General features: G+C 52.7%; 1 protein-coding gene across 7 annotated transcripts in view; it reads left to right on the forward strand.

The window, feature by feature from the left end:
* The first annotated feature begins 4,401 nt into the window (after nt 1-4,401).
* LOC134424662 (rho GTPase-activating protein 7-like) overlaps nt 4,402-14,730 on the forward strand; it is a 57,205-nt gene continuing 46,876 nt past the window's right edge. For 3 of the 7 annotated variants that reach the window (XM_063168571.1, XM_063168570.1, XM_063168572.1), the window contains exon 1: nt 4,402-4,661. In XM_063168571.1, coding sequence (XP_063024641.1) covers nt 4,544-4,661 — 118 coding nt within the window. In that variant the 5' untranslated portion in view covers nt 4,402-4,543. Of the gene's footprint in view, nt 4,662-9,666; nt 9,689-14,730 lie in introns of those variants that run through there. The other 4 variants (XM_063168579.1, XM_063168581.1, XM_063168585.1 and 1 more) reach the window with 4 other exon arrangements.

The following is a 14,730-nucleotide window of genomic DNA, read 5'->3' on the forward strand; positions in this document are numbered from 1 at the left end:
TGCTGCTGCTGCCACCCTCTGCTCTGGGGGTTCTGGGCAGCAAAGCATCCAAAACAGGATTAGCCTGGAGAAAAGGAGACTCAGGGTTGACCTTAGCACCCTCTACAGCTCCTGACAGGTGTTTGTAGCCAGGTGAGGCTGGGCTCTGTCTCCAGCAGCACTGACAGAACCAGAGCACACAGCCTCAAGCTGCACCAAGGGAAAATCAGGTTGGATATCAGGGAAAAGTTCTTCACAGAAAGGGTGATAAAGTTCTGGAATGGCTGCCCAGGGAGGCGGTGGAGTCACCATCCCTGGGTGTGTTTAACAAAGCCTGGATGTGGCACTGGCTGCCAGGGTTTGGTTGAGCTGCTGGGGCTGGGTTAGACTCAGTAATCTTTAAGGTCTCTTCCAACCCAGTGATGCTGTGATTCTGTGAATTCTGTGCCATGGGGAGCAGTTCCCCAGCCCTGTCCCAGCACCCAGAGCCTGCCCAGGGGGTGGAAGTGCCAGTCCCAGTGAGACAGTGTGAGCTGGTCCCTCACAAGGGACAGAGGACTTGCCCAAGAGAATGACTGCCAATGTACCTTACCTGTCTGCAGTCCCACAGTGCTGCTCGTCCTGCCTTGTATAAATAACCTTAAAATCTTGGTTGAAAACTCCTTTGGAGCAGGGAAGAAGTGATCTCTGTGTTGTTTGTAACAGAGGGATGTGGCTGGGGCTGAGACCTGGGCTGCCTTTACCCCTGTGGGGCTGTACTGGGGTTTGGACAGCAGACAGCAGGTTTGCTCTGAGTGGGCATTAACTGGGGATATCTGACCAGTGACAGCCTCCCTCTGCCAGGGAACCTCTCCCTTGGCATGGCCTCTCCTGGGAAATGATGACTAGAGGGGAAGGAAATCTCTCGTGTTGGTTTCTAGCAGCTGAAATGGCCAAATTCTGCATGTACAGAAAAATCAGATTTGCCTTTTCCCCCAGACTTTCAGCACATTCTGCCATGGCTGAGGCACAGGGCACCCCTGAGCTGGCTCAAACAGCCATGAGTGCTGCCAGAGGCCTTTGGCTCACTGATAAGCTGCTTATCTTCAACCCATCCATTTTTATTTTACTCTGAATAAATACTCCTCTGTGCTAGCTAATAAAGATGTCTTTTTGGGCAAAAGAATGACTCGAGTTCAACCTCAGCTGTTAAGGTTGTTCTTTATCTTTTTTTAACAGTATGCACATGATCACACACTCTTTTAAATCTTCCTGAGAGAGTGGCAGTGTCCCAACACATGGTCACCAGCTGCAGCCAGCACTGAAAGCATCACACCCATGGTCTCTTCAGGTGCAGATGAAATCCAGATGCTCAAACACTTGAGTTCTCCACAAGGGAAAAACTAAGTTGTGCATAAAACCAGTTGTTTTATGGCCTTTAATGCTATGGACACATTCAGATGATTTTTGCAGAAACCCTAATGACCATTTGCTAGCTTTTTTTTCTTTTTTTTTTTTTTTTTAAGTATGTTGTTTTACTATTCTGGAGAATTAAAAATGCCAACATTACTGAAGCACATCTGCTGAGGGAGGATGTTTGCTTCATCTTGCAATGGCCTGATGTTTGGGGAAATGTCTGGGGCCTCTCAGGAGTCCCAGGGCAGAGATGTGAGTGTGAGAAGCCTCTAGGAATGTAGAGCTCTTTGCTGCTTTTTCCTAGCACAGCTTTATTTTTAGCACTCCTCATGTTTAAGGGCCGTGGCTGGGAAACAACAGGAGGTACTTTAACTCCTTTCTATGAGCAGCCTGACTGTACATTGGTTTTTTTTGGCTTTATGAAACAGATTTGCTTCTTTACAGCTTGGTGAAATTGTAGGTGACGGCCACAGACTCACTGGGGTCACCAGGTAAAAAGTGAAATGAAGAATTGGTGCTGAGAGGCACCAGACCTGGAGCTCACCCTCGCTGTCCCCACGTGGAAGGTGCCCGCTGGGACAGGCAGTGCCCAGTGCCCAGGGGAGAGCAGAGGCTGGGGAAAAGCTGCCAGGGAGGAGCCAGGTCAGCCCTGTGCCTTGGTGGCTCCTTCCTGCCCTTTCCTCACCAGCACAAGGGCACCTGCACTGCCCTGGGGCCAGGCTCACAGCACAGCCCTGCAGGAGGCACAGAATTAATTTCACTGCTCTTAGAAACAAAATGCCCTGGGTTCTGTCAGCATAACTACAGTGGGAGGTGGCACTAAAGGGATTTAGCATTATGTGTCCCAAAATGAGCAAAAATGAGCATAATATTGTTACTTTGCTGTCTCAATCCCAGCTTCTCCTGGTGCTTTTCCCTCCCCGTGAGCAGCAGCCATGTCCAAAGGCTGTGAGATGTCCCCAGCTGCCATGGCCCTGCCAAGGAGCTCTGCTTTGCCCTTTTGGGGTTCAGCTTGTCCCTATGTGGCTCACTGGGGTGGAAAACAGCCTCCTCCATATGTGTGTCTGCCATTGGAGCTCAGGAGGACATTTATGTAATTTTTCAACCCTAAATGCCTTGGTCATGTTAAGTCTCATCCTTGTGGAGGTGTAGTTCTGTGTGATGCATCCTGGACGTGGCCATGGATGTGTCACTCTGTGCAGGGCAATTCCTGCCCTGAGCAATCCCAAGGGACAAGCCAAGGAGGAGTGGGAATGGCTGCTTGCATGGCCTGGGGACTCCTGCAGGGATGGCTGGGCATTGCATTTGTCCAAACCCAGAGAACTTTCTGTAATGGAACATATCCTTAATGCTTTCTCCTCATCCTGATACTAACTCCAGGCGTTACAGGAAAAAAACAGTCCTGCATGCCAGTTTGTTGTCTGAAATGCATCCTGTGTGGCTGAGAGCCACCAGGTGTGCTCTGCAGGTCTCTGAGGAGGGCTCCTGTCCCCCAGGGCTCTGAGGAGGGGATGCTCAGTGCTGCAGCTCCCAGCTCAGAGCAGCCACTGTGCCTGGCAGCCCTGGGTTTCCCTCCTCTGGGAGAGATTAATTGAGTTATCTTAATCAGGATGCAGGCTTGCAGCATCAAGGAATCAGCTGTAGGGAGTCCCAGGGTGCTCTCAGAGCTCTCCTGGGGGCAGGGTGTGCTCGGTGAGGAGCATCCATGCAGCTCTGGGGGCTGCTGATCAACCAGCTGGGGCAGTGGGGAGTGTGGCACTGATGTGTGTGTCAGGGATGTGTGTGTGTCAGGGACGTGTGTGTGGCACTGATGTGTGTGTCAGGGATGTGTGTGTATCAGTGATGTGTGTTTCAGCAATGTGTGTGTGTATGCCAGGGACAGCTGTGTGTCAATGATGTGTGTGTCAGGGATATGTGGGTGACAGTGATGTCTGTGTGTCAGGGATGTGTGTGTGTCAGGGATGTGTGTGGCACTGATGTGTGTGTCAGGGATGTGTGTGTCAGGGATGTGTGTGTGTCAGTGATGTGTGTTTCAGCAATGTGTGTGTGTGTGCCAGGGACAGCTGTGTGTCAGTGATGTGTGTGTCAGGGATATGTGGGTGACAGTGATGTCTGTGTGTCAGGGATGTGTGTGTGGCAGGGACATGTGTGTGGCACTGATGTGTGTGTCAATGACGTGTGTATGTGTCAGGGATGTGTGTGTGTCAGTGATGTGTGTGCTGAAGCAGCCTGTCCCCTCTCCTGTGTGCTGAACCCCCTCAGTGAACCCCACTGGAACCATTCCTGTGAGATACTGACCCAAACCTGCTGCAGCACTAGGAGTGATGATGTGTGACATGATGTGTGACATGTACCAGTAGGTGCCACCTGCAGCCACCTGCCATCCAAGTCAACTCCCCACTGATTGCTGTTCTTCTCCAGGACTGGTTTTGCCAAGAGGCTTCACCAGTGCTGAGCTAGGAGCCAGGGATTTGCTTTTTATACATACACTCTTGCACTGTAAAGATGTAAAGATTCTCACATCCCAAATGGGAAGGAAACCTAAATTAATGGTTGCATGTGCTGGGAAGAACACACTTGTGTGGGCCCTATTTCCAGGCATGTAAGTGGACAGGTAAGAGGCAGAGGATTTTTTATATTCCCATTGTTGCTTAGAGAGTGGACAGCACAGGAAAAAAGCACCTTTGGAGTGCAGTTTGTTTTTGGAGAATGTTTAATCCAAGTCCTTTGCAAACAGAATGGTCTCTGCACAAAACAACCACTCAGGTAAACCCCCTAACACAGGAGGAACATCCTATTCTGCTTCTAGGCCAAGCTGCTCCGTTCAAAATGAACCAAAATAAGAACCCCAAGCATTGCCACCCTGTGTGATTAGAGCTGTGTGCAGACAGCTGACACAGGGGTTGGGAATGCAGAGGTGCAGAGCTCCCAGGATGTGCGTGGCCTCTCTCCTTAGCTCCTTATTTATCCTCCCAGTGGGAGGAACAGCTGTGTTTACAGGAGGTGGGAGCTGAGCCTCGGCAGGGCTGTGCTGGGGCTGCTGCCCTGCCTGCTCCTGCCACAGCCATGGGCAGCAGCCACCTGCAGCCTTCTCCTGCAGAGGCAGGAGCTGGGACGATGGATTTGCCTTGGTCCTGAGCTGTGAAGCAGTGCCAGGGCTGTGCTGAGGATGAGGATGGCAGCAGCGAGGCCCCAGCTCAGGAGATGCCTCAGCGAGCACCCCGGGGGCTCCAGCAGCTGGGCCTGGGATGGCTTCTGGAGAACAGCCAGGGAAAAACGCCTTGCAGGTCAGTCCAAGGGCAGCAGTGGTCCAACACTGCTGTCATTCAGGCATTGATCAAGGAAGGAAAATACCTTTACTTGTTTGGCGCTCCTTTAACGCTGCTGCATTTTCTGTCGCACCACAGAGCTGCCTTTGCCCAGGCTGCTCTTCCACTGGTGGGTTCATGTGGGTATTGTGAGCTGATGATTTGTACTCAGAGCTGGAAATACTGAGATTTATATAGAATTACATTTCATATTTTTTGTTTGGCTGGAGTTCTGTAGACTCTTTAAAACATGACAGGATCAGTCAGCCGTGCAGTGCCCAAAAGTGACCTGAGCCACTTTTAAACCTTCATTTTTGGTGCCTACAGAAACTTGTGAGCTTGAACCTGTGTGGTTTTTCAGGAGGGCTTTCACAGGGTGTCTGTGTCCAGCCACCTTTCCCCAAGCCTTGCACCCTGAGTTGTCCAGCTGTGAATTATTAGCACATGCAGAGGAGGACAGAGCAGAGCCTGGGGCTGTGTGGGAATGGAGATGGGCTGCAGTGCCCAAAACTGACCTGAGCCACTTTTAAAATTTCATTGTTGGTGCCTACAGCAACTTGTGAGCTTGAACCTGTGTGGTTTTTCAGGAAGCCTTTCCAGGGTGTCAGAAATAATCCATATCTGTGTCCAGCCACCTTTCCCCAAGCCTTGCATCCCCAGCTGTGCATTATTAGCACATGCAGAGGAGGGCAGAGCATACCCTGGGGCTGTGTGGGGATGGGGATGGGCTGGGGGGCAGGTGAGGGGCTGTGCAGGGATCTGAGCACTGCACACAGGGCTGTTCCTGCTCTGGATGCCCAGCAGGGATCTGGCAGATCCCCACCAGGGCAGGAGTAATAACTGCTCCAGTCACTGAAAATGGCTTTCTAGGCTCTTTTTCTATCAAGCAGCTCGGTGGGCTGTGTATAAATCTTTCCTCCTGGGGCTTGTGTTCATCTCACAGAGACAGGAGGATTGTTGTAGCATTTTGATTCTGGCCAGGTGGGTGTCCCTCTCCTCATCCCTGAGAGAGAGCTCAAAATGAGTAAAGGTATTTCTCTTTTCCCTGAGCCCACAAGCTCTTCACTTGTTATAAGCAGACCTTTCAGAGGTGCCAAGGGGCTGGATTGTTATTGTAAACATCCCTGTTCCTCTGTCAAAGCAAGAGCCAAGTTACCCTTTGGGCTGAGGCTCTTTCAGTTCACAACCAGGATGGAGCAAAGAGGCTGTCAGATTAACTGGGGACTTTCCGTGGGAGAACAGGATGTTGGGAATTGCTTTTGTGTACAAGATCTACGATTTTTGTGCCTCCAAGGTCCTCAAACCACTTTGAAAATCCTCAATTTAATCTGAGCGTGCTGGTCATGCCCCTGGGCTTTTGAGCTGGGCTGAAGAGCAGCACAGACCCAGTCACTGCTGGAGCCCATCCCAGCAGAGCAGCACTACGATCCCCTGCAAGCAGAGGGGGTTTCATCACAGGCTGGTAGGGGATGTGCTGGTCAGGAGGAGTGTCAGGCCTGGCCACAGCTGAGGAGCTGAGTCTCACAAGTTCTGCCAGGGGGATGCTCTCTTTCTCCTGCAAAACAGCAGCCAAAACTCTTCTCTCTAGATGGTGTGGAGAAGGTTCAGCAGCATCAGGGAGCCCTTTGAGCTGTGAGAAAGCAGAGTGGACATATTTTTATAAATAGAAGGGGCAGAGCTGTGGGTGGTATTTGCCACCCTGCCCCAGGTGCAGGAGCTGTAACACAGTTGCTTCTTGGTTTAACACACATTCTGTGAGGTGCCAGGACACCCCAATGCTGGTGTGAGTTGTGTGCACCAGCTCTAGGTGGCTTCATGGAGGAGCTGGCAAAGGTTGGCTGCTTTTATGACAACAATTGATGCCATTGCTGCTGGACTGCTGTCCTCAGCTCAAACACCACAGTTCAGGAAAGAAATTGCTACAGTGGATAATGCTTCCACTGCAGGCTGCATAATAGATCAGCTGGTGGACCCCTGGGATTCCTTCTGGCCACGTGGTGACCAACAGTGACAGAGGGGAGCAGCAGAGCCTGTGGTGCTTCTGCGCTGGGCTGCCACTGAGGTGGGTGCAGAAACTCTCAGCACTTGAATGAACCCCAGAAAAAAGGCTTTAAAATTTACTAGATTTTTATTAAAGGAAATGTATCAAATGCTAATCTAAGGCAAGGCAGAAGGGTGATGTTTTCCTGGTGCTCCTTCTGGTTCTCTCCCCATATCTGAAGCCATCCTTTGCCCCCTCCACGCTGCTGCCAGCTGCCTGCATGGCCTGTGCTCCCTCCCTGCAGGCTGCACACAAATGTGCTGCTGTGTCTTTGTAAACAGGCTAAAAATACCCTGGTGCTGCTGCTCGGAGGGCCGGGGAGTTCAGAGAGGCTGGGAAGGAAGCCGGGGTCAGGCGGCCCCAGGGAGCGGCGTCACACGAGGCACAGAGCCACGAGGGGCTGGCTGCAGGGACAGACAGACAGACAGCTCATCAGCCAGCACTGCTGCTGCCCTGCTGCACTGCTGCCCTGCTGCACTGCTGCCCTGCTGCACTGCTGTCCTGCTGCACTGCTGTCCCCCTGTCCTGCTGTCCCCCTGTCCTGCTGTCCTCCTGTTCTCCTGTCCTGCCCGGGTGAGCCAGCAGTGCTCTCTGTGAGTCTCCTCAGATTAGAGTTCATGGTGTGCAAGGTGTGACTTGGAATGCTCCAGGGCTTCGTGCTCCTCTTTTGAAGAGGAATTTTTTGTCTTTTCTACTCAGTTTCTGTGCTAGGTGTTGTGATGCAGTGTCCTGCAGAGTCATGGCTTCCCCAGGCTCTGCCACCCAGTCTGCTGGGCCCCTTTGCTGAGGGTGCCCTGTGTGAGCCTTGTGTCTCCACATCCTCTGGGAAAGGAAGTCAGGACAGCATATTCCTCCAGACATCCCATTCCAGAAGGCATCAAAAGCTAATTTCTGTTCTCACCACACCCATGTACCTCCTCAAGGGATGTGACTATCCTAACCACACCCTGGTCAGAGTGACCAGGACCTGAGTCTGAATGTCCCCTCCAGTGACACAGAAGCCAGTTCCAACCAGAAACCTCATCAGTGGTAGCAAATTTCAGTTTGAATCATATGTGTTATAGGCATTAACACCTGGAATATTCTTATATTTTGCTTCATTAGTGCTTAACCCTGTTAGATGGTATGAGGCTGTGTGGCCTCACAGGGGGAATCAGCAATGAGCACCTCTCAGACATCCTCTGTGTGCTGGGAGTGCTGAAAACACAGAGCAGGGTCCAGCACTGGCCTGGTGGCAATGGCAGGGCCCAGCACTGGCCTGGTGGCAATGGCAGGGCCCAGCACTGCTCTGGCAGCAATGGCAGGGCCCAGCACTGCTCTGGCGGCAATGGCAGGGCCCAGCATTGGCCTGGTGGCAATGGCAGAGCCCAGCACTGCTCTGGCAGCAATGGCAGAGCCCAGCATTGGCCTGGTGGCAATGGCAGGGCCCAGCACTGGCCTGGTGGCAATGGCAGGGCCCAGCACTGCTCTGGCAGCAATGGCAGGGCCCAGCACTGCTCTGGTAGCAATGACAGCTGTGTCTCTGCTGTTGTACCCTATCTGCTCTCTCCATCTCTGTCCTGAAATGTAAATGCAGGTGTCCCCTGTGTGAGCTGTGTCCCCTGTGTGAGTTGTGTCCCCTGTGTGAGCTGTGGCAGTGGGAGCTGCTGCTGCTGGGCAGTTCAGCCACAAAGAGGGAATTCATGCAGGGCTGATTAAATGCCTCTGATGGGCAATAACACCTTAAAGCCCAGCCCCAGCACCAGCCTGCCCCCAGCCAAGGGAGCCCCAAGGCACAGACCTGCCATGAAGGTGGGTGCTGCCTTCCCTGCACCCAGGGACTGCTCACTGCAAGGGAAACTCAAACCATGCCCAGCTGCCTCTGCTCCAGGCAGAATGAACTGCACAGAGACTTTGTGTTAAGGAAAATTACCTTTTCTATGCCAAAGAGATTCAGCCTAGAGGACTTCTGGTGCAAAAGCAGTGGATTTGTAACATGTTTTTCCCATCGCAGTGTCAGGGTGGTGCCTGCAGTGGAGCACTCAGCAGTGGGCTCTGCATGGAGCTCACCCTGCTGGGCCCTGCTCCAGTTCCTCGAGGGTTCCTCACTGACATAACTGCAGTGCCTCGAGCACCTCTGTGAGCTCCATCCCCTCCATAGAACATCTCTGTGAGCTCCATCCCCTCCATCGAGTACCTCTGTGAGCTCCATCCCCTCCATGGAGCACCTCTGTGTGTGCTCCATCCCCTCCATGGAGCACCTCTGTGTGAGCTCCATCCCCTCCATGGAGCACCTCTGTGAGCTCCATCCCCTCCATCGAGCACCTCTGTGAGCTCCATCCCCTCCATCGAACATCTCTGTGTGCTCCATCCCCTCCATGGAGCACCTCTGTGAGCTCCATCCCCTCCATGGAGCACCTCTGTGAGCTCCATCCCCTCCATGGAGCACCTCTGTGTGCTCCATCCCCTCCATGGAGCACCTCTGTGTGCTCCATCCCCTCCATGGAGCACCTCTGTGAGCTCCATCCCCTCCATCAAGTACCTGTGTGTGCTTCATCCCTTCCATCCTGCACAGATTCCAACCCTGTGCATCCTGTACTCATCCTGCCAGCATTCCTTGGTGTCACCCACGCCACCCACACCCTGGCACTGGCACCACACCCCGGGCAGTGCCCAGCACGGTCCCTGTGTCAGGCCAGGCTGCGGGGGGATGGCAGAGGGAGAGGCTGTGCGGGATCCCAGGGGCAGAGGGAGGCAGGGCCGTGCCAGAGCCCCGGCGGGATGCGGGAGCGGCTCTGGGAGCTGTGACCGAGCTGCTCTTTCCCAGGGAGGATTCTCCACCCCGTCCTGGGTGGGATCTCGTCTGTCCTGCTTAAAGCCGAGCAGATGGGCTCGGAGCTCAGCTGCCCCAGGCAGAGCTTGCAGGGACTCGGGATTTACTCTGCACAGGACAGGGACCCGCTGCAGCTGCCTCTCCCCATGGAAGGTAGGAGAGGTTTGTTTTCTTTCCTTGGTTACTCTATTTCTGTAAGGTTTTTAAACCAGCAATCAAACCAGAAAACAAGGCACAAACTCGGGAGGGAATGGCAAAGGTGTGGGTCTGGCTGCTCCCTGCTGGGATGTGCTGCTTTTATTTGGGCTCACTTAACAGAAAACAGAAAGTTTTTTTCCATTATATATTTTGTTTAGCATTTAAAAAAGATTTAGTTCCTAGGAATTTTGAGACCTAACACTTCAGCATCTGCAAGTCCTAAATGCAGTGGGCATTTGGTGGCACAGCACAGCTGTCCCTGCAGAGAGGCAGAGTGGCACAAGGACCCTGCCTGGCAAAGGTTTGTCCTCTGGAGGGGACCAGCCACCCATCCTGCTGCTCCCCAGGGAGCACCAGGACCCTCAGTGCTCCCACAGGAGGCTCATCTCTGAGGTGTGAGCATGGGAATGGCTTTCCCATAGGGACTGAATGGGGTGGCAGGGCTAGGGACACAGCAGCAGCAGGGACACTCTGTGGGGACAGCATGTCAGGCCTCCAGCGTCAGAGGAGCTCACCCTGAGCAATCATGGATTTTTCCTGAAAAGCAGAAGGGATCTGTTTGGGTTTTTTTCTGTTCTGTTTTCTGGAGGAAGGAATGTGAGAGGGGAGCTTTGGGGCGGGTGCCTGAGCCTGCAGCAGTGTGAGCTGTCACCCTGGGGCTGCAGAGGGACAGTGCTGCTGCTCCAGGCCCCCATGCCCAGCTGTGCTCCCACGTCCCTCCCGTGTCCCCAGGGTGGTTTCTGTCTCAGCTGGCCCAACCCTCAGATCCTCTCCTGCCCCATTCCTGCTGTGCCCAGGTCCCTTTGCCAGGGCTGGGGCTCCCTGACAGCAGGAGCTGGTGCCCTGTGCTGGGGCAGCCCTGGCATTTCTCTGGCCATCAGCTGGGCCAGCCCCAGCTCCTGCCTTTGCCAAAGGCTTGCTTTGTAATGCCCAAAAAATCCTACAGCAGCTCCGACAGCTCTGTAGGAGGGTATTAAGCATCTGCGTGTCAGAACGTGGCCTTTGCTTTATTGCTTCATGTAAAACACTTTGTATTCCCTGGGCAGGGGAGGCAAGGGTGGCAGTGAATGTTTGCAGAAAGGGAATTAGTGTCATGTCCCTTCCCAGCAATGCTCCCCTGTCAGACAGACCCCGCTGGGGCTGCCCAGCCTCACCAGCAGCTCTGCTCTTACATGCATCTGTCTGCCAGGACCACAACTGGGAATAGCGCTGCATTTCTTGTCCTTTGCTTCTCTATAAAATAAATCAAGCTGAGTTTTCAACCCTCTGTTTGCTGATGCTCTCTGGCCAAGTTTTGAGTCAATTTATTCCTCGTTGCTCTGCGTCACCCTGGCAATGTGCCGAGCACAAGAGCTGGGGACAAACACAAATCAGTCTGCTGCATTTTCAGGCCAGGCCTCAGCATCCATCTGCTGCTTCACACAGGTCCCAGGCAGCAGTAGAGGTGTAATTTTTTAAGGTAGGAAATTACTTGTGTTTTGGAAATGAATAAATTGTTGATATAAGCTGAGAGCCATGAGACAGGAATGGGTTGTGTGGCCAGGTATTCCCCCATAGGAGCATTCTGCCCTGGAGTGCTGCTGCAGTGACCACTGTGGGAAGTGACCAGAGGGTCACTGGAGGTCAGGGAGGGCTGTGCCACAGGCAGGAACCCTCCTTTAGTCATGGCTGCTGTGCCATGGGGGTGCTGGGCAGGGAGCAGCCACCATCCAGCATCCATCTGTGGGCTCATCCCCTGGGGACAGAGCCAGCAGGAGCAGCAGGCATGGAGCCCAGCCTGGGGTGGGCAGCAGGGTGGGAGCAGCCAGGCCCAGCAGTGCCCAGGGGGGCTGTGCAGTGCTGGGGTCAGCACTTCTGGCTGGCAGCAAGGTCCCCCCTGTCCCCATTAAGAAATGGGGAGCTGTTTCTGGGAGTGTTTTTGTATGGGTTGCTGTTCTTTTTGGTATAAATTTGCTGTTTCAGCTTCTGAAGTTCACCATTTCCAGGGTTCACACTTCCAGGGTTAACATTATCTGACATCTGCCAAAAATCTGGATCTCCGAAAAATCTGACACCTGCCAAAATCTGGTCCAGCAAGCCTTGTGCAGCAGGGGGCTGAGCACACACACTGCCTGCTGTTCCCATCCCTCCTCCACCCCATCCTGCTTCCCTCAGTGCTCCTGGGAAAAGGCAGGAGCTGGAGCTGCTGGAAGGAATGCTTGTGTGGGAAGGGAACTTGGCTGCTCTGGTGAATAAATCATATAGGATCCGTTCTGTGTATTAAACAAAGCTTTATGAAAGGCAGACACAAAACAGAGGGGCTGGTGGCTGGGGAGGTTTTGCTGTGGTGCCTGGCATGCTCTGGCACTGCAGCCTGGCACCACTCGTGGGTCCCAACCTGCTCAGACACACCTGAAGCCCCTGAGGCAGGGCTGGTGCTGCCCAGCCTGGTGTCACCTCCCAGTGCTCTGACCCTGCACACTTTAATGTTGTTTCCATCATCCTCCAGGGCAGGGAGTTTGTGGGGGGCAGGTCTGTTGTCATTATAGTGCAAGAGTTCTATGGTCATTACATTGCAAGGGTTCCATGTTGCCAGAGTTTCACACCTCCTTGATGTTTCTCGTAGGCAGCTCCTCTGGGCACTGACTCTTCCTTGTCCTTGCAGTAACCAACTGAACTCCAGTTCCCACCAATCCACTCTTTTATAACACTCTTCTTATGTGGCCTCTTAATATCACGCGTCCTCCTAATCTTTAATAATTAACCCAGCTGCAACTCTTTAGGGGGTAAAATTACTTTCTATACTACCTTTATTTACCTATATTCTATCCCCCTACACAGGTCTGTGCTGTGGGCTTGTGTTGCTGCTGCTCATGTGCTGCACAGCAGCTTCCCACTTTGCTGCCCAGCTCTGAGCTCTCACAAGGAATGAGGATCTTCTTGAAATGTGACCTTTTTTCTCAGTTTTACTCCCCATATTTGGAATCTGTTTGTCCCTTCTCTCACAAAGCAGCCCAGTAATCAGATGACATCCCTGACTCATGCTGCCCAGACGTGCACCATGGGGCCTCTCTACTTGTTAGGAAAAGCCTATTGATTTAATTTCTGTATCATTATTCAGCTAATATGGAATATGTCACTGATGGTGGTGCAGGAAATCGAACAGAGTCTGCAAAAAAGGGTGAAATATTAAATGATATATTAAATAAACCTTGCAAAGGACGGGGAGGAGTGGAGGTGAGTGTGCAGGAAGGGAGCAGGGTGCCCTGTCTGCTGCTCCACTCCTGATCTGTGTGTCCCTGGCTTCTAAGGCCCCCTGAGCTTGTCAAATACCAGCACTGGTCACTGCCGGGGGACACAGGTTGAAATTCATGTCACAAATGGCCCAAGCTCACCAAACAGGTCCCTGTCAGCTGCACACTCAGCCTGAGCAAGGAGTTGTCACACTCTCACACAGGCATGCAGCTCTCAGTGTCACACAGAAATACAGAAATACAGGTTTAGGGGTACAGAGGCACCTCAGGAGCCTGTGACAAAGCAAACCTGTGTGGGCTGGCTGTCCTGGAGCTCTGGGTAGGGCCTGTCACACACAGCTTTCCCGGGCTCTGGGGTAACCTGCCACTAGATGTCACAGTGGGCTTGGGTTTGCAGGGACCAGGAGTGCCACTTGTGCTGGGGACCCCCACCAAAAACTGCTCCCTGAAGTCCCTTTGCTGGAGCAAAGCACACAAACAGCATCTTTTTGTCTGTTCTTGTCCTCTAGAGTATTTTGGAAACATTTCTAGCATTCATGTGCCACTCAGCAAAGCCTGACAGACCAGCAGGTGACTGGAGGGGTTACCAGGTGCCAGCTCAGGGGGTGACCCTGGTGGGACCCTGCCCTGGCAGGATCAGTGGCTCTGCTCCCCCTGCAGCCAATGCCAGACTGTGATTAACACCAGGGGCTGCAGCAGGAGCTCTCTCTGTGTCCCACAGCTCTCTCTTGCTCTAAGGGGGACAAGTTTTGCCACTCCAGCAGCACAAGGCAAAGCAGGCCAGCCCTGTGCAGCTGCCTGGGGCTGACCTCTGCCTAAAGCATCCCATGGCTATTTATAGCACACAGGAAACCGTGCTGGACCCTGCACTTCCTCTCCCATCCAAGATGAATCTTTAATGGGCTCCCTTTAATAGGCAGCATTAATTGTGGGTGTTTTTCCACTGAGCATTGTGCTGAGCAGGGGTAGAATGTGAGTGTGGTCAGCTTTGGGCAGGCTGGTGATGGCACAGGCAAGTCACCTTCTGAACTTAGTACAGCTCTGTAAAAAACTTGGTATATTATTAAAAGACTGGGAGTGTATAAGAGTGAGAAGCATTTGCTGAGTAACTAAAGCAATGATAGCATTTAAAGGCTCCTGCTTGAAGTGCTTTATGGACTGACCCAGACTGGTGAGGCCACCCCACCCACTGCAGCTCTTGGGTGAAGTGTAGCTGTTGGATTAATGATGGCATCACTGTGGCTTTCATTTGCCACAAAAATCAAGCACAGCTTTCCCAATCTAAGATTAACAAACACACCAGGGATGTCCAGTGGGATGCTTTCCTTGTGCTCTCTGTGCTGCTGAGATCAGAGAGATCAGGGCAGGGATGTTGTGCTCTGCTGCTGGTGCAGCCTGGGAGCAGCTGCCCTGCAGCTCCCTGTGTTGTATTCATGTTGTTGTATATCATATTTCCAGAGTCTCATACTTTCTGGGTGGTTTTCTCACAGCAGATCTTCACAGCAGTGGTGTTGTTGCTTCTCAGTCAGGGCTCCTCTCCAAGGCTCTCCCTGTCAAGGGGTTCCATACCTTCATTCGATGTTTGGCTGTGTGTTCTTTATCACGTCGGGGTCACCAGATGTTGTATTCATGTTGTTGTATATCATATTTCCAGAGTCTCATACTTTCTGGGTGGTTTTCTCACAGCAGATCTTCACAGCAGTGTTGTTGCTTCTCAGTCAGGGCTCCTCTCCAAGGCTCTCCCTGCCCACCCCCTTTTATCCT

The sequence above is a fragment of the Melospiza melodia genome, chromosome 14, assembly GCF_035770615.1.
Source record: "Melospiza melodia melodia isolate bMelMel2 chromosome 14, bMelMel2.pri, whole genome shotgun sequence".
Lineage (NCBI taxonomy): Eukaryota > Metazoa > Chordata > Aves > Passeriformes > Passerellidae > Melospiza > Melospiza melodia.